The sequence below is a fragment of the Schistocerca americana genome, chromosome 1 (genome assembly GCF_021461395.2).
Source record: "Schistocerca americana isolate TAMUIC-IGC-003095 chromosome 1, iqSchAmer2.1, whole genome shotgun sequence".
NCBI lineage: Eukaryota > Metazoa > Arthropoda > Insecta > Orthoptera > Acrididae > Schistocerca > Schistocerca americana.
Window position 1 is genome coordinate 315,838,183 of NC_060119.1, and position 20,841 is coordinate 315,859,023.

Here is a 20,841-nt window from a genome sequence, read left to right on the forward strand (position 1 = left end):
CATAATGGGTCACAAGAGGGATCTTGAGCTCCTGTTGTAATGACAAGGAATGTTCAGTATTGATTTGTTTCAAATTACTCGTGTAACAGTAAGAAAAACTATGCAATGAAAACTGAAGAGATTTCTCACAAATATTAAAAAATGAATGGCCAGAATTTTCTTTACTGTTGGTGAACCTACACACTTACAAATTTAATAGGGTTAAATGTGGAATATATTTTCTTAGTAGATACGATCAGCATTATTTTAGAAACTGAACTAAATATCGAGCATACCTAGTTCCAACACTGTTTTGTTGGGACATTTTCAGGCATCAGTTTAAATTCTAGTACTGGATCTTCAGATACTTTGATCTGGTAACTAACATAAGTAACAAATTTGGCTCTAGGCTGACAGTTTCTTTCAGAATACAATATGCCTTGACTAGTTGAGCTGAAGTCTATTATAAAGGTGCCCTCTACATCCCAAATGGCTTCCCAGCACTTTTCCCTCTAACAATATGCCTTTTGCCTTCTTTCACACATTTTGATTTCATGGAATCACGTCTATGCTTGAAGTACACCGAATGTGGTATTTGAAATTTACTTTGAGTATTCTTGGCATTGAATCAGTACTACCCTCCTTAATACACTGAATAAAGTTCAGTGTACTTATGTCCCCTTCCACGTGATATGTCTACTGCTTAAACAGCCACAATGATATTGTCTCTTACAAGACAAGGAATTGCATCGGACATTCCTTCAGAAAAAGCTTCAGACAGAACTCATTTAACCACTGGAGTAGTAAATGATCTTGAGAGCAGTTGTACAATTTTCTAGAACCTCCTTAAACAGTATCTTGGCTACTGTCCACATCTGCAAACACTTATTTCCCACCACACAATATTCATGTTTATTCAGTTTTCTGGAACATGTCAGAGTAAGATTGTTACAAGAGTGAGGCATATCAAATATCCTCTCTCATACGTGACACTGATGCTGCAAAGGAAATCTATGTTGCTTGGTACAGAGGGGTAGAAAATGAAAAAGAAAATGTACTTTATTCGAGAGTTTATTTTCACTTATAATTTGCAGCTGAGACTCAGGCTAACATTAGTGATTCAAACTTTGTGTATGTTCTCTATTATTCAAAAACAACAACTAGTGTTTGAAAGAACAGAAAAAACAGGTGTGTAACACTGTCTCTTTCTGAGTGTCCACATTTCAACTACAAATTAAAACAAGTAATATCACAATATAATTACATTCATATTCCAGAAATGATATACAAGTCACAGAGGTAATTATTTTCACAACACAAATCTTAAGCTAACTGTATAATTAATAAATATTTTACATACAGTAATCATTTCTGTTTTGCTCTATATGTGTGTACATCATGTACATCTAAAAGTGCATGTAACTGTCACAATGAGGCTCCTGTGTACTACATATCTGTTATGTGCCTATCATAAGTTTAACAATTGTGGGGAAACATTTTGTGGTCATGGGAAGCTACACTAAACATTAGTATCACATTCAATAGCTACTATTATTCAATATGAATATTCAAAAGACTGTCTCTCTGACACACATACAAGTGATACTAAAATATTTTATGAAGTGCTCATAGCTCAGGAAGTGTAAGGTGAAGGTACAGTATAAAGGTAGGAACTGATGGAAGGCATTATATTCATCAGAATCTTATTCTGTGCAGGAAACACAGCTGTAACTTGAGAAGGCACCAATGAGGTGATTCATTAGAAAATGAGTAGAAATATTTACCTTCAATTGTCAGGAAGAACATCAGTCAGAAGAATATAAAATATTTGGTACAATTTCCTTCAAGTTTTAATTAAAACATAATGCATGAATCAGTCTTCCGAAGTTTGTGAGCTACATTATAATTACAGATGATTGTATGGTTGCAGGTATTCTTTATAAGGTAGAGCTACACTTTCAAGTAATTTATCCACCCTCAACTTTTTGCCACTCATAATCTCATTACATAAATCTGATGAAAGTCTTATATACACAGTGGTTAACACAGTCCAGTCTATCATTTTCATCCACAGCACCTTTGTCTACAAATATTTACAGCCTTCACTAGCCCCAGTGCAGCTGACTTCTTTACCTTCAGCAGGCAGTAACATTGAATTAGCAACTGCTACTGCCGAACTGTTGCGTCTGCATCAAGGAGGGCCAGTACCCACAGCTGAAGTCTCATTCCCATGGTAATCACTATCCACTCCACCAGCTTTAACAAGCCTGCAACAGACAAAATGAAAGAGTTATAAGAGAGTGTGGAGTTTTTATATTGCTATTCAGAGAGTTGCATCATATTGCAATTAGGTTACAAAGTTCAGCTCTAGCTGTAGTTCTAAAATAAACAAAACTGAGAAAAGCCATCCACTCACATGGCTGACACTGTGGACCCTGCATGAGGGGAAGAGGGGCAAATAGTGCACTAACAAGTAATTTGAAACTTATTGGAACTGTGTGTGTACATTTCATATCAATAATTTACAGGAGAATTATAATTTCCTAATACAGTATATTGGGTATTAAGCCACATAAAAATTGAAGCAGCAGGAAAATTTGAGACTGTTCCCAAGTTCTTTATGTCAGAATTTTATTAAATATGGGTAGGAGCTGGTCAAGACCTTTGAAGGAATTGCATGAGTATTCACTTTAAAGGGTTTAGGGAAAATATACAGAAACTACGGTAGCTCAATGCAACTAGGTAAGAACGAAATTGCTTTCTTCCAAATAATATTCCTAATTTTGCTAAGTCAGAAACAGTCATCTTCTCCAGCTTGTCTTCCATCTTACTGGAAGAATGATATGAGACTAATTTATTTTCAAATAGCTATACAAACTGCTTCATCATTCCCAATTTAGCATTGTCAGTGATTAGAGAAAGCCTTTTCAGAAGAGCATTATGACAACTTTTCCCCTCAAAGAAGACAAAATTAACTATCAGACCTGGTTATATTCAAGATACCTGTTAACATTTAATTATCTATCTATTATCTATTAACTATCAGACCTGGTTATATTCAAGATACCTGTTAACATTTAATACCCCTGTATTGTCTACAAGTACCACAAATCTTTCACATCATTGCTTTCGTCTACTTTCAACACTCTCTGCTCTTCTTCCATTCATCTTAAAACAATGTGATTTTTTTTACAGTTAACATACAGACTCGTTTATTTTACAAAGCTCTCAGTTTTGATGAGAATTTACACAACCATTTCATCGTTTATTGGTATGTTAGCTTAGATGCATCTTGCTGTCAACAAAAGCTATCCCTAACATTAACTGTGAAGATCCAAAAGAACAACAATAATATTAATATGTCTTTTAGTTAGCTAACAGCTGAAGTTTATTTCACTTTGTACACAATTTGAACACAAACTTCTGTCAATAATACGGTACTTTAGTCAGCAATTTATCATTACTCTTGGGGAATCACTCGAGATTAATGAAGATCTTTAGAAGTGAGTATTTAACACTTTAAGAAAAATATTACTACTTTATACAAGAGAAAATGAACAATGTCTTACTAAGAGCAAGAAATACAAATGTAAGGGTTATGGCAACAAACTATAGGTAAAAATTAAAAACTTTTGTTTATATTAACTACGTCTTCACAGGAAATGAGCCAGTAAACTTAATAACTATACTCCCTGTGTAAGTAAGGCACCTACCTTTACCGCAAATGCTGTTTCATAGCCACCTTTGGATTGCATCTGGTTCTGTATTGCCTGTAAATGGGAGTTTGCAATGTCTGCATCTCCTGAACCAATGTGGCATGTGTGCTGGAAGTTTGTAGGTTCTCCAATCATGGACCTGTCAATTCTTTGTCTTGTCCTCCGTTGTTGCCTCTTCCGCTGCGAGGAAAGGAAACTTAAGTTTATAAGTTTATAATTTCTACACTGCACTATCTGACGATCTACAGCTGATATCTATATAGCAGGTATATTACTTTGCCTGTAACAAGCAGTGATGTTACTTTGCTCACTGACTATGGACTACCATCCAAGTTACATTTGTCTTACATATATGCTCCTAAGGTAAGAATATGGGGAAAAAAAAGTGGACAAGTGAGAGTTGGACTCTCACCCTTAATCACGTATATACTTTGGAGTAATGAGTAATGGAGACCACTTTGTCTCCTTTACTCCAAAGTATACTCATGTAAAAAAAAAAGGGGGAACAACAACAGCAACAACAACAACCACCACAACAACCATCAGAACACCTTGAACACCCAGTGATAAGACATTCATATTCATGGAATATGTACATTAGGACATTCTATCGAAACTAATAGCATTTCAGTCGGTGCAGTTTGGCAAGTGTCCTGTTGCCTAGTAGGCACTGATAACTCGTTCCATGCATGATAGCATAAGGCATGAACAGTGCCCTGTCATAAAGCCATCCATGTGGCATTCACCTGTTCTGAAGTTCATTTGTGGTGCTTAGCATTGGGTCACAGCACAGCACCCATCACTTCACCATATCCCATGCATTTTCAATTAGAGACAAGTCTGGTGGGCTAGGATGAAAGGCTGACATCCTATGACAGCAAAAATGCAGCAACATGTGGTAGTGGATTGTATTGCTGAAAAATGGAATCTGGGGTGTTGTGCAGAAGGCTACAGGTCACAGGATATTCATGTAGGTCACACGGCCCTGGACAGGCACCAACTAAGATTTGTGGTTGTACCCAGTAGCACCCCACACCAAAAGGCCTCGAGTTGGCACTGTATGTCTTGTGTGAATGCTGTCACTTTGATGCCGGTCCCCCTGTCTGTGGCAAACCAAAATGCGGCCATTTTTGGACAAACAGAACCTGGATTTGTCCGAAAACCATATCTAATGCCATTCCTGTCCCCAGTGACATTGTTCCATACACCACTGTCATCTAGCATGTTTCTGTACTTTCGTCAAAGGCAAGCAAAGAAGTGGACAATGTGCACTTAACTCACGCCACAAACAGCAATGGACTGTCACCCCAAATTTTCTGTCTACAGCCTTCTGTGAACCATTCTGCACACATCTGTTGCACTGCTGGAACACTGTCTTACACTAACAGTAATTTCCCATATGGATGCATCACATAATAAAGCGTTCTCTTTCAAAATCACTGATTTGATGATACTGTTCACGCACAAGTCCATGAAGCACCCTGCACGTCTGCTAAAGTCGCACCAATCTGTTACCTACGGTGTATAGTGGTAACGAGAGCCACAGGCTCATTTTACCTGTAGGTGGTGTTGCACCACGATATCTATGTTCACTTTGAACCCACGGGCCAACATGGTTCAAATGCTAATCATTTATGCATAACATATTAATTCACATATCCTGTGAATACGAACATCCTATCTCTAGTTGTTTAACGTGCTCTGTTTATTCTGAACTTATGTTCTACCGAAACTTTCCCAGAAAAGTAATGAAGGGGAGGAAAAAACCACTTATTTTGATGATAGTATGTGATAGCCAGGAAGCATTTCCAATATTATTTAGATTAGGAGACTATTAAGAAAATATGAAATTGAGGTGTATTCAATATTTGTATGAAACTTAGTAGACGTAAATACTAATACTTAGAAATTCATAATTAGTGCCAAAGATGTGAAGTAATTAATGCAGCTATAAGAACAGTGACTATAGTGAATTCACTTTTTTGTAAAAAGAGTACGCAGTGCCTTGCATATCTGCTTCCATACAGCTTGCTTAGGATATTTATTACCAATTATGAACACTTAATGAAGCAACGGAAACAGGTAGGTTGAATCTATTCATGGGTAAGGGGGGGGGGGGGGGGGAGATGTCAAAAACATTGTGGGAGTTTATTATGGCATATGAAAATTATGGCACAAATGAATTGGTTTTTGCAAAGATTTATCTAAATACAGAAGACTTTTCAACTGTCCAATGCATACCAATCCCAAAATCCAAATGGGTTTTTAAGAACAGGGTAAGTTGCTACATACCATATACTGGAGAGCATGAATCACACACAGGTACAACAGAAAGACTGTCAACAAGTAAGCTTTCAGCCAAAAAGCCCTTTTGGATTTACCATTATTTGAAAGCCGTTTTTAAGGAATTAATATTTCCACACTACAATGAGATTACGAAAGTCATGGGACGGCAGTAAGCTCATAAACAGATGGCAGTAGTATTGTGCACATAAGGTATGCAAGGTCAGTGCATTGACAGAGCTGTCATTTGCACTCAAGTGATTTATGTGGAAAGATTTCTGAAGAGCTGATGGCCATATGAATGGGAATTAACAGACCTCGAACGCAGAATGGTAGTTGGAGCTAGATGCACGGACCATCCTGTTTTGACAATCATTAAGGAATTCAATATTTTGAGATTCACTGTATCAAGAGTAACAAATCACAGGCATTACCTCTTACCACAGACAACACAGTTGCTGACAGCCTTCACGTAATGACCAAGAGCAGCAGTGTTTGCGTAGAGTTGTCAGTGCTAACGGACAAAGAACACCACGTGAAGTAACAACAAATATAAACATGGGATGTAGGATGAATGTAGCCATTACGGAAATGTGTTGAAATTTGGCATTAACAGGCTATGGCAGTAGACGACCATTGTTCAGTGCCTTTGCTAACAGCATGACATCAACTGTATCACCCCTCGTTGACTCGTGACCCATCTCGGATGGAGCCTAGGGAACTGGATAATGGTGACCTGGTCAGATGAGTTCCAATTTCAGCTGGTACGAGCTTGTGGTGGGGTGAGTGTGGCACAGACCCACAAATCCACAGAACCAAGTTGTCAGCAAGGCACTGTGCAAGCTGGTGGTGTCTCCCTAATGGCATGGGCTATGTTTACATGGATCAGACTCGATCCTCTTATCCAGCTGAACTGATCACTGACAAACTGGTTACGTTCAGCTACTTTGAGACTGTTTGCAGCCATTCATAGACTATGTCCTCAAACAACAATGGAATTTTTATGGATGACATTGCGCCATGTCACTGGGCCACAGTTGCTCCCAGCTGGTATTTGAAGACCAAACTGAACAATTTGAGTAAATAATCAGCTCCCCCAGATTGCTCAACATGAATCCCATCTAACATTTATAGGACATAATTGAGAGATCAGTTCGTGCACAAACTCCTGTACCAGCATTCTTTTTGCAATTATGGACAGATATGGACGCAGCATGGCTCAGTATTTCTACAGGGGACTTTCAATGACTTGTGTGCATGCCAAGCCGCTTTGCGGCACTAAGCCAAGCAGATGGAGATTTGACATATTTGGAAGTATTCCAGAACTCCTGTTACCTCAGTGTAAAACTTAACAAAAAAGTAACTACCATAAGAAAAGACCACTGGACTGTCTGGATAGCTGGGTGGATGGAACAGTAATTAGTAGCTCAATTCCAACATTGACTATAGCAATGGTAAAAATGTGACATGGTGCATCATCCTGGTGGAATAAAGCTCTGCCTTAGACCACACCCAATTTTACTTTTGCTTGGGTTGAACGTTCACCATCCAGAATGAAGAGCTGTAATATTAACCAAAAATTCATTCAGGAATTCACATACCTGTGAAGAAACTCCTTATGACTGTATCTTAATTATAAACATGAGCTAGGAAAGGCATTTTTTTTTTCAGTATATTCATTGTAAAATTTACCAGTAAATCCCCCTGCTGCTGACAAATGATCAATGACAAAGAATTTCATGCCTATTTGGTATCTAGTAGTCTGTGGGATGAAGAAAACTTTTAATGGCTGAATGGTCACATCAACAATACTTTAGCACCTAGATTTAGGCAGATATAATGGACTACTATCGAAGTGACTGTTTCTCTTAAACGGAACCACTTTCACAAATTATAGCGATAAACCATCAATGGAAGATGGCTAGGACGCCATGGTCCTGAGGAATGGCCCCCATGGTCATCAATTTAGCACCATTAGATTTCTTTTTGGAGGGCTATCTCTAGAATTGTATTTACATCTCCACCACAGGCCATTTAAAAGACACACTGAGTTATGCATTCAGAAAAATGAGCACTTGTTTTAACATTTCATTTAAATGAACATTATGCCACCAGAAACCATTGCAGCAAGATTCTGGCCTTGTGAAACTGTCAGTTATCCAACTGGAATATGCTATACCCCTCTGGTAGACATAAACCTTTAACAAATGCAGATGGTCCACAATAATGTTCATGCAGCACAAAGCAGTCTTTGTGCCTTCAGTTACAACCACAGGTCCCATCAATGCTGAACTGAATTTTCTCCACAGCACAATATGCTCCCATCGGCCTGTATCTGAGGTGTAGTCCATGTTTTGAGCAGCCATTCGCCTGGAGGACTATGTGTCCAGGCAACAACTATCGACCTGGTGTAACAAGACAGGTTATTTAGCCCTCAAGGTGACATGTTTCAAATTTTTGACCATCCAATGGCAGTGCCCACTGCAATCATAATTAGAGAGAGAGAGAGAGAGAGAGAGAGAGAGAGAGAGAGAGAGAGAGAGAGAAGGTTGTCTGCCGGTTGCCCCATGTTGAAATGTTGAGAAATGAGAATATCTATTGCCATATCTGCCACAGGTTGCTGCCTATCGAGCTTTACTGACCTCCACGTTCTGTGATGAGTTATGGATGTCCAGCATCTTCTTGCCTACTTATGGTTTCAGTACCCTTCAATCACTTTCAGTAGACGCTAAAGATAGCAACATGGAAGCAGCAGTACACCTTCGCTGCTTCCTAGGTGCTCATCCCATGGCTTCGGGTTATGCCTACATCTACACCAATACTTTGCAAGTCACCATACAAGTGCGAGGCAGGAGGTAACCTGTACCACTACTTGTCATTTCCCCTCCTGTTCCACCCGTAAATAGAGAGAGGGAAAAATGACTGTTTTATGCCTCCATATGAGCCATAATTTCTCGTCTATTATCTTTGTAGTCCTTATGCACAATGTATGTTGGCAGCAATAGAATCATTCAGCAGCCAGCTTCAAATACCAGTTCTCAAAGTACAGATCCCAAACACTAGAGCAGTACTCAAGAATACATCGCACCGGCACCCTATATGCGGTCTCCGTTACAGGTGAACCACTCTTTCCTAAATTTCTCCCAATAAACCGAAGTTAACCATTTGCCTTCCCTATCATAGATTTCCGCCCCATGAACCATGGACCTTGCCATTGGTGGGGAGGCTTGCATGTCTCAGCGATACAGATAGCCATACCGCAGGTGCAACCACAATGAAGGGATATCTGTTGTGAGGCCAGACAAACATGTGGCTCCTGAAGAGGGGCAGCAGCCTTTTAAGTAGTTGCAGGGGCAACAGTCTGGATGATTGATCTGGCCTTGTAACACTAACCAAAACGGCCTTGCTGTGCTGGTACTGCAAATGGCTCAAAGCAAAGGGAAACTACAGCCATAATTTTTCCTGAGGTCATGTAGCTTTACTGTATGGTTAAATGGTGATGACGTCCTCTTAGGTAAAATATTCCCAGATAAAAGTGTTCCCCATTCAGATTTCTGGATGGAGACTACTCAGGAGGACATCATAGTCAGGAGAAAGAAAACTGGCATTCTACAGATTGGAGCATTGAATGTCATATCCTTCATCGGGCAAGTAGATTAAAAAATTTAAAAAGAAAATGGATAGGTTAAAGCTAGATATAGTGGGAGTTAGGGAAGTTAGGTGGCAGGAGGAACAAGATTTCTGGTTAGGTGAATACAGGGTTATGAATATAAAATCAAATAGAAGTAATGTAGGAGTAGGTTTAATAATGAATTTTAAAAAAAATAATAGGAGTGCAGGTAAGCTACTACGAACAGCTTAGTGAAAACATTATTGTAGCCAAATAGACACAAATCCCGCGCATACCACAGTAGTACAAGTTTATATGTCAACTAGTTCCCTATATGATGGAAAGACTGAAGAAATGTACGACGTGACTAAAGAAATTATTCAGATAGTTAAGGGAAACTAAAATTTGATAGTCGTCGGGGACTGGAATTCCACAGTACAGAAAGGAAGAGGAGAAAGAGTAGTAGGTGAATATGGACTGGGGGGTAAGGACTGAAAGAGGAAGCCACCTGGTAGAATTTTGCACAGAGCTAACTCTTGGTTTAATAATCACGAAAGAAGGTTGTATACATGGAAGAGGCCTGGAGACACTGGACGATTTCAGAAAGATTTTATAATGGTAAGACAGAGATTTAGGAACCAGGTTTTAAATTGTAAGACATTTCCAGCGACATATGTGGACTCCGACCACAATTTATTGGTTATGAACTGTAGGTTATAACTGAAGAAACAGCAAAAAGGAAGGAATTTAAGGAGATGGGACCTGGATAAACTGAAAGAACCAGAGGTTGTAGAGAGCTCCGGGGAGAGTATAGGGAACGACTGACAATAATGGGGCAAAGAAATACAGTAGAAGAAGAAGAATGAGTAGCTTTTAGAGGTGAAATAGTGAAGGCTGCAGACTATCAAGTAGGTAAAAACAAGAGGGCTAGTAGAAATCTTTGGGTAACAGAAGAGATATTGAATTTAATAGAGGAAAGGCGAAAAGTAATAAAAACATCTTAAAAATGAGATTGACAAGAAGTGCAAAATGGCTAAGCAGGGATGGCTAGAGGACAAATGTAAGGATGTAGAGGCTCATCTGACCAGGGGTAAGATAGATGCTGCCTACAGGAAAATTTAGAGAACTTTGGAGAAAAGAGAACCACCTGTATGAATATCAAGAGCTCAGATGGAAAACCAGTCCTAAGCAAAGACCAGAAAGCAGAAAGATGGGAGGAGTGTATAGAGGGTCTATACAAGGGTGATGTACTGAAGGACAACATTATGGAAAAGGAAGAGGACATAGATGAAGATGAAATGGGAGATACGATACTGCGTGAAGAATTTGACATAGCACTGCAACCCCTAGATCAAAGAACGACCCCAGGAATAGACAACATTTCGTTAGAGCTACTTATAGCCTTGGGAGAGCCAGCCCTGACAAAACTACCATCTGGCAAGCAAGATGTATGAGACAGGCGAAATACCCTTGGACTTCAAGAATAATATAATAATTCCAATCCCAAAGAAAGCAAGTGTCGACAGGTGTGGAAACTACCAGGTTAGTAATTTTAATGGCTGCAAAATACTTACACGAATTCTTTACAGACGAATGGAAAAACTGGTAGATGCCGAAATCGGGGAAGATCAGTTTGATTTCCGTAGGAATGTTTGAACATGCAAGGCAATACTGACCCTACAACTTATCTCAGAAAATAGATTAAGGAAAGGCAAACCTTCATTTCTAGCATTTATAGATTTAGAAAAAGCTTTTAACAATGTTTACTGGAATACTCTCTTTCAAATTCTGAAGGTCGCAGGTGTCAAACACAGGGAACTAAAGGCTATTTACAATTCATCCAAAAACCAGATTGCAGATATGAGAGTAGAGTGGGCATAAAAGGGAAGCAGTGGTTGAGAAGGGAGTGTGAGAGGTTTGTTGCCTATTCATGATGTTATTCGGTCTGTATATTGAACAAGTAGCAAAGGAAACAAAAGAACAATTTGGAGCACGAGAAGAAATAGAGAACTGAGATTTGCCGATGACATTGTAGTTCGGTCAGACAGCAAAGGACCTGGAAGAGCAACTGAACAGAATGCACAGTGTTTTGAAAGGAGGAGGTAAGACGAACAACAACAAAAGCAAAATGAGGATAATGGAATGTAGTCGAATGAAGTCAGGTGGTGCTGAGGGGATTAGATTAGGAAATGAGACACTTACAGTAGTAGATGAGTTTTGCTATTTGGGGAGCAAAATAACAGATGATGGTCAAAGTAGACTGGCTATGGCAAGGAAAATATTTCTGAAGAAGAGAAATTTGTTAACATCGAGTACAGATTTGAGTGTCCAGAAGTCTTTTCTGGAAGTATTTCTATGGAGTGTAGCCATGTATGGAAGTGAAAAATAGACAATGAACACTTTAGACAAGAAGAGAATAGAAGCATTCGAAATGTAGTGCTACACAAGAATGCTGAATATTAGGTGGTTAGATCTTGTAACTAATGAGGTGGTACTGAATAGAATTGGGGAGAAGAGGAAATTGTGGCACAACTTGACTAAAAGAAGGGACTGCTAGGTAGGACATATTCTGAGGCATCAAGGGATCACCAATTTAGTACTGGAGGGCAGTGTGGAGTGTAAAAATCGTAGAGGTAGACCAAGAGATGAATACACTAAGCAGATTCAGAAGGATGTAGGTTGCAGTAGTTACTCTGAGATGAAGAAGCTTGCACAGGATAGAGTAGCATCAAACCAGTCTCTGGATTGAAGACCACAACAAAAATCACAGATTTCACACGCTCGATCCACCTCATATATCGCTTTGCAACGATATGCCCAGATATTTAAAAGACTTGATGGTGTCATGTTGGACACTAGGAATACTGTCTCTAAATATTACAGGTTTGTTCTTGCCATCAAGGACAACATACTGGGTTCATTAATTTAAGATGTCTTTGAGCCATCTATGTATCTAAGAACTTATTCCATAAGCTCATACCTTCATTAACAGCATGCAGTGTCTAATGTTTTCCAGAAATGTCTGCAAAATATCCTTCAGTGGGTGCTATAAGCTGTGTTAGTGGACTTCTCCATTCCTTGGAGTAGTTTCAAATTTATCTTTGCTCCGTTTATAGTTTTGCTGACAGAAGAAGTAAGGGATACGAAATAAAAACTATTGAAACTTCCATTCAAATGACCAGATCTGGCACTAATCTGTGTTGTTCTATACAGTACATGCAAAATTTGTATTGGGAAACGTTTTGAATGAAATGCAGTGCTTACAGCACCCACTGAGGGATATTTCACAGAGATTCCAGAATTAGTCCAGTGAAACTCAGAAAAAAAGCCTGTACCTTGCAAAAGGTGGGGTAGAAGATTCTATTTTTTTAACTCTTTCACATTGTTGAAAAGGTTAGAAAACCAAGTTTTGCCAACCAAATTTCTCTTGGGAAAACTTTCTGCAGTCAAAAAACTTTGAAAATTTCGGACTTTTTCAGTTTTTTTCAAAATATCTCAGTTTCATTTGCTTCTATCACTTTGACGTCTATTTTCTTTTTTAAAGAGCACAAAATTCTCTACAAATTTGGTTGTTACCACTTTTTTCTACTCCCAGTATCTAAGGCGCTACAGCTCGTCAAAAAATACCTATTTTTCAAATTTCGAGCAAAGTGGCAAATTACCTAATTTTTGAACACTTAGTTTAGTTTCTATTTGTGTGGTATAAACATATTACTCATCATGTTATTCATTGGAATTTACCATCTCACTCTGCTGCAGGGCCAGGACAAACAGCATCATATTCAGTAACTACGAACACATTCACGTCGGATTGCGTGAAGTTTATTTGTGTTACAATATGTAATGTGATTGCACGCAGGTGCCGTACATTTTCTACAGTTGATTGACGTTAATGATCAGTTATAAGAAAAAGTATGTAGGAATTGTTCTTTAGCGGACAAAAACGTATTTATACTTTGGCGGGCGGAAGGCGATTATCTCTGGTGATTGTTCACAGCGCGCCGACAGCTATTAGCACACAACAATAAGGGTCCTACAGTTTGGAGTCGCTTCCATTCAGTATATGTTGTGGTGCTGAAAATGAGTATGTCTGACATGAATTTGTGTTTCATTTGCGAAAAAACTGTGGTGAGTGATGGACGCAATGTGAAAAAGAAAGGAATGAGCACACTTATCGATTGTAGTGCTAAACGCAGGGAGTCTGCTCACACCCGTTTTTGAAAACACTCAGTGAAGTGATGGTGCATGAAGCATGCTACAAGAAGTACATTAATGAATGATAGCAGCTAGCCTTCGACATCCTCAGGAACCAACAGGCGTGCTACATCGGTCGCAGGAAAAAGGTCAGTTCAATTTCAAAGAGAAATGCTTCTTATGTGCAAAAGGGAATTCTGATGACTTTTTAAACCAGCAGTTAAGATTGCCATATGCCAAACGAAATTTTGATTACAAAGTAATGAAATTGGAAGTGCAATCGACAGTATTAGAACAGCCTAAACGACGTGGTGATTAATTTAGTCAACAAGTGATAGAACGAATTCAAAATGTAAATGATTTGTTGCTGCAGATGGGTGGTACCACAGATTTTGCTACAGAAAGTTCTTTCAGCGTGTTTCAGCTACTGGACAGAAACGAGGTTACCGACCTGCAACACAAGTAGATGAAGGCATGGAGGCTATATTTGCCTACCTGGAAACCAATACAGAAGAATGTCAGTTTTCTATGGACAATCTGTTAGAGCAAATACCCACATCACCTCGTCCTGATATTCGAACTGTCAAGGCTCGTCTTTTCCAGAAATATGGTGACGATGTGGTGATAGCTGAAATAGCTTCAAAGCCAGCAGTCGTACGTTTCAAGAATGTTGGGCACCAACTACTCAGTGAAAATTGGTACACCAAAAGAAATTCAGATCATCAGCAAGAAAGACTACGAATCGTCAAAGCAGCTGCAAATATCATATCAGACGATATAAGATCAGTAGTGTAAGATGTAAAGCAGTACCCTCCCTCTGATAATTTTTATGTGATGTAGAGTCTGTCATACCAGAATCTGTAAGATTGCTCTTTGAAACTATAATTTTGAAACACAAGCGGTCTCCCACCTACACAAGATGCTGCACAACATCATTCGTTGCGGACTTCCCAACAAGTCCAAAGTTGGATGGGAAACTGGAAACCTCTTGAGAAATGGGGCTGGAATCACAGTGACTACGGTCCAATACCCGTTAATATGAGCCAAGATCCAGCACCTGAAGCACTTCTTCACATTGTTTCATGCTCATGCAAACTGAAGTGTGGCGGAGCGTGCTCCTGCAGAAAAGCGGGTTTGAAATGTTCTTCAATTTGCAAGAAATGTGTTGGGGTCAACTGTGAAAACGTGCCAAAATTTTTATATGAAGACAGTGAAGATGATGTTATGGAGGATGTTGAGGAAACCGCTGACGAAATCAACGAACTTGCTGAGGCTGTCTCGCTGTTTAAAGAAGAGGTCAATCTGGGATCAACTCTATGTACAGACCCTGAATCCGTAACTCAAGGTATTTCTGGTGACACTGAGGAACCTGGCCCATCAAAACGTTGGAAGTGATGCTCATATCTGTCTCAAGTGCGCTTTAAGTGCGATATTACAAGTATTACACACCCAGAACTGTCAACATTTTTTAGTAACTGCCAATGCATTTTAACTGTAATAAAGCTACTTATTTTTAATGTCAACTCTGTGGCTTTTATATACAAGAACAATTACCTACCTAATTAGGTTGCCTATTGCAGCTAATAACAGTTCAGTTTCCTGAGAAAATTTATTTTGTGTGTGTGTGTGTGTGTGTGTGTGTGTGATGTATTTTTATATTTATAGTTTCACAAATACCAGGGCTGAGGTTGCCCATAGTGAACTTCAGGTAGTGATGTAAGAATCACAATAGTTGGGTGCCCAGCAATCCTCATGTTGCATACAGAGAAATTGAATACCTGAAAGTGAGATGGTAAATTCCAACATATAACATGATGTATAATGTATTTATACTACACAAACAGAAACTGAAAAAATAGTGTTCAAAAATAAGGTATCTTGCCACTATGCTCAAAATTTGAAAAAATTGTATGTTTTGAGAATTTTGTGCTCTTTAAAAAAGAAAATAGACGTTAAAGCGATAGGAGCAAATGAAACAGATATTTTGAAAAACTGAAAAAGTACGATATTTTCGAAGTTTTTTGACTGCAGAAAGTTTTCCCAAGCGAAATTTTGTTGGCAAAACTCGGCTTTCTAGTCTTTCCAACCATATGAACGAGCTGAACAAATAAACTCTTCTACCCCACCTTTTGCACGGTATATCTGCTATTTGACTGGACTAAATCTCTTTTTCATAGAAACTACTCGCGGTAAAGTGGAGACTATCTCGAAATAATATTTTCTTTTAGCTTAATACAGATTACGAATTAGAGAAGGTTTCAAGCTCGTCCTCTTATAGGCAAGGCAGCGGCCGCGAACGGTACCCACCTGTTGCGCAGCCGGCTGGTTTATGCAGCAGGAGAACCATTGCACCCACATCTCCCCCGCCATGTTGCCAGACTGGTAGCCAGACATTGAACACAATTTACCTGCAACAAAACAGATTACATCAATATGGCAACGGCGCAGCTCGTCCGCACAATTGCATCCGTCAAGCCTCGAGCCATTATTATGCGACAAAGTGGAAAAGGAAGATTAGGATTTAACGTCAAGAACTACACAGTATCTGAATGGAGAAGGGAGACGCAGCGAGTTAATTGAGGTCTTTTCAAATGATCAAAATGTCATTCAGTTCACTCAGTAGATACTCTAGAAGCTAACATCTTACAAAAGCCCTTAATTTTCTAAACTTCTTTGTTGCATGTAAGTAGTCATTAGTGTAGAACCCAAGTTATTGTCCTCGAGAATTCTGTGCTTACTTGCACACATTTTTCCCGAATGTGTCACGACAAACAGTACTCAGGCCTTTCTTGTAGACGTTAAATTCCCTACCGTTTCCACTGGGTGGAATTCTTTTTACGCCAGATACTTACCAAGATGCAGAGCTTGAAAGGGCAAATTTCTGAAGTGCATTTTCAGCACTATAATTTTACAAAATTTTTTTTTAAGAGTGAAATTGTACATGCATCTAACGGTCAACATTTATCAACACTGGGTATCCCCGTCCCTCTGCCAGTGGGATTGTGATTGCAGCTTGGTTTGGAAGCTGTCTGACCGCCTCGATAGGCGCTAAGCCGGCGGTACCCCCGCCCTCCCTCGACTTACCTCCAAGACTGCTGTTAAGCTGCTGTTGAAAACTGGAGTCTTCTCAGAGTACTGTGGCCCTATGCAGCGATACGGATTCAGTCCTTCCATGTGCATACCCTAACGAAGAACTTCTTTGAAGGTGAACCGATGTGGGACTGGAAGCTGCGCGTTGAAAATGTGAAAAATTATCCCCTACTTCTAAGCAAAAGATCACCTGAACTATGCCAGAGAGCAGATCTGTACAAGAAGATGATCAGCCTAAAGTCCAATTGATCCTCAGGAATTTCACAAACTGACTGAGTGGAGGGGAAGGGGGGGGGAGGTGACTAGTGCCCTTGTTGTCATATCCCACTCCCCCCCCCACCCCCCCCCCACCCTTTCCGTACGCCTATGACAAAAGGAACTTCGTTTCAATACTGATGACTGAGTTGGCAGTGAAAGGCATTGTGTTTAAATAGGCAATAGAAGATGCCGACGTGATAATGAACACCACCGTGTAGCAAAGGCTGATAAGACTCCTGACTATCACTATATCACCACCACAGCTGAAGACTTAGTTCTCTTATTTTGTAGTATTGCTGACAACATTAGCCTCTTCTCGAGATAAAATCTATTTGCAGAGAGTTCATGTATAGTGTTGTCAGTCTAGCAGTGGTTCCCAACCCGGACGTAATTACCTGATTAGGGGTAAAACAAAATTTCCTGAGGGGTAAAAACTGAACGATTCGATTCTGTTTCAGTCAGGAAACTAAGTTATTTTCAAAGATCATTGTTATTATGACAATTCTGTACGACTAATATTGATTATTTAAGTTATCAATAACTATTTTTTTTTTTTCAATTAGTAGCATTAATGCGGTGGAGGTTACAGGTTCCTGGAGCAGTCAACCCACTACACACACAACACACACACACACACACACACACACACACACACACACACACGTTGCACTTTGTCCTGCACATCGCTGATGACAGAAGCGACACACATGCTTAACAAATATTAATATCTCAAGATGTTTTCTCGAAGTTGTAGGTGTACCTGCAGTAGTCCAGGAATTGCTGCATTAATGGCTTCGAAACAGATAAATGAATTAATTGACAGCACGACACAGAAGTAACTACAGAAGAGTTGCTATAGTGCTACACACAATCATCGTCACTACTACTACCAGTCCCGTATTTAGATAATGTAACGCCCATGGGCCTAATAACTTTTTTCGCCCCCCCCCCCCCCCCAACAAAAACTTCGTCAATTTTGAAAAATATTTAGCAACAAAATTATAGACAATATATATATATATATATATATATATATATATATATATATATATATATATATCTTAAAGGTGGTACCTACAAAAAGGATAACTTTGTATGGAATTATGGTAACTGATTATTATACAGTATCAACAAAGAATGTCATCAGTTCAATGGCTTTCTTCTTGCCTTGTTATAAGCAAACACATTTATCACTTTTTCAAAGTACAGTTTCACAGTCAGATTATGTTCTATTGCTAATACAGCCAAGTGATTCAAACGATCTTTGGATTGAGAAACACGCAAGTAGTTCTTAACTCATCCAAGAACATGAGAAGGATCGTTCAGTAAAGCAGTTCGTTGCTAGTGTGGTCAAATTTGTAGAGCGAGTCTGATGTTTGGATAAACGTCGAAGAGATATTTCTCTCTTAGCATTTTATTTAAGACTGGTAAAGAACGACCATTCTCAGATCCAGAACTCAACAGGAAGCTTTTGAGATGGACACATTCTGTTCCAAAAGAATCCTCTATATCCCCTGAGTAAATATGCTGCAGCTGTTTTGCAGCATTATAGACTTCATCACGGTCCATTTCCATGAAACTGGATAAGAAGAACCTTAAAACTGTTTGTTGACACCAAGACGATTATTGAGCTCTGCAGACAGTCTAGTCTGTTCAATATAATTAAATAATTGGCCTTCATATAAGATGAACATCAACAAAAGCAAAACGAGGATAGTGGAATGTAGTCGAATTAAGTCGGGAGATGCTGAGGGAATTAGAATAGGAAATGAGACACTTAAAGTAGTAAAGGAGTTTTGCTATTTGGGGAGCAAAATAACTGATGACAATCGAAGTAGAGAGGATATAAAATACAGACTGGCAATGGCAAGGAAAGCGTTTCTGAAGAAGAGAAATTTGTTAACACCGAGTATAGATTTAAGTGTCAGGAAGTCGTTTCTGAAGGTATTTGTATGGAGTGTAGCCATGTATGGAAGGGAAACATGGACGATAAATAGTTTGGACAAGAAGAGAATGGAAGCTTTTGAAATGTGGTGTTAAAGAAGAATGCTGAAGATTAGATGGGTAGATCACATAAGCAATGAGGAGGTATTGAATGGAATTGGGGAGGAGTTTGTGGCACAACTTGGCAAGAAGAAGGGACCGATTGGTAGGACATGTTCTGAGGCATCAAGGGATCACAAATTTGTCGTTGGAGGGCAGCGTGGAGGGTAAAAATCGTAGAGTAAGACCAAGATAATACACTAAGTAAATTCAGAAGGATGTAGGTTGCAATAGGTACTGGGAGATGAAAGAGCTTGCACAGGATAGTGTAGCATGGAGAGCTGCATCAAACCAGTCTCACGACTGAATACCACAACAGCAACAATTGGCATTCAGTATTGGTGCATTAGCGCGGTCGAAACGGTTTCGAGTTAACTCGAACGAGCCTAATAATAAAGTATGTTTTGTGGATAGTTAGCTTTCTTGGAGGAGGTTGTAGGTAGCACATGCTATGCACCGTGAATTCCTTCGGCATTCATTATAACCCCCCCCCCCCCCCACACACACACACACACACACACACACGCAAATAATATTCATCTTTTAAAAATAAAACTGTTCCAAGAAAAGTCTTTCATTCTACAGTTTAGTTATGTGCTGATAATGTGGGAAAAGGGAGGAGGAGATGCAATAGACAGCGGGGGTGGGGGTTACTACCTAATTTCTGATTGCACTCAGCGCTAATAGTTTAAGAAAGGTTGGGAACCAGTGGTGTAACAGAAAACGGCGGGGCGGGGGGGGGGGGGGGGGGGGGGTGGTTGTCGTGGAGTATCATCACATCATTGCCATTTTCCTGGTCGTTCTTCGATTGTGTCTGCAAGACGTCTCCGTGTTAACAATAAATGTTAGCAGTGACGGTTGCATATCGGGGGAAGCAATGCGTAGTACAGCACACCGTCGCTGTTCCACCAGATGCATGACGTTGACTTTTATGAATGCGCGGATGTCTTTGTAAGGGTTGATGCTGCTTTGCTTGGTCTCAACCATTCCCTTCTTTTCCTGATGTTAGCCATAAAGACGCTATGTCTCGTCACCAGTAACGATACAGATGGGAATGGTGGGTGGTGTTCACGAACCATCTTATGACGAGGAATCTGAAATGAACATACGACCACCCGCTGGATTTTTGTGGTTTTGACCTAGAACTTGCGGTACCCATACACCCAATTTTTTAACCTTCCCATCGCATGTAAATTATCAAAGTTCATCATATCTGGCAGTTCTCGAGTACAATGGCGTGGATTAATGCGTTTAAAAGATCATTAAACACCAAAGGTATTCGTAAACGTGGAGAGTCACTGAACGCAAAACGATCCTCCTCAAACCAAGGCAACCATTTTCTTGTAGAGCTCTGTCCACTGTCACTATCCCCATACAGTGCGCAAATGTTTCTGGCTGCTACTGCTGCTGTAACCCCTCTATTGAACTCCAACAGAAGAATGTCTGACATGTCCCGATTTCTCCACTCTCCAATTTAGGAGACAATCTGAGCAGCCGTCTTACGTTGTTCGCAGATAATGCTGTCGTTTATCGCCTACTAAAGTCATTTGAAGATCAATACAAATTGCAAAAGAATTTGGTAAAGTTCTGTATGGTGCGACAATAGGCAACTGAATCTATAAATAATGAGAAGTGTGATTGCTGAAAGGAATAACGTTTGACAAGGTG

At 39.6% G+C, this 20,841-nt stretch overlaps 1 protein-coding gene across 2 annotated transcripts in view; it reads right to left on the bottom strand.

Moving 5' to 3' along the window:
- Window positions 1-1,034: 1,034 nt before the first annotated feature.
- The window catches only part of LOC124622276 (CDC42 small effector protein homolog), a 177,443-nt gene continuing 157,636 nt past the window's right edge, over window positions 1,035-20,841 (bottom strand). For both annotated transcript variants that reach the window (XM_047147946.1, XM_047147953.1), the window contains 3 exons: window positions 16,090-16,190; window positions 3,693-3,875; window positions 1,035-2,246 (listed from right to left, as the gene is read on the bottom strand). In XM_047147946.1, the coding sequence (XP_047003902.1) occupies window positions 2,238-2,246; window positions 3,693-3,875; window positions 16,090-16,176 (279 nt within the window). In that variant the 5' untranslated portion in view covers window positions 16,177-16,190 and the 3' untranslated portion in view covers window positions 1,035-2,237. The remainder of the gene's footprint in view (window positions 2,247-3,692; window positions 3,876-16,089; window positions 16,191-20,841) is intronic.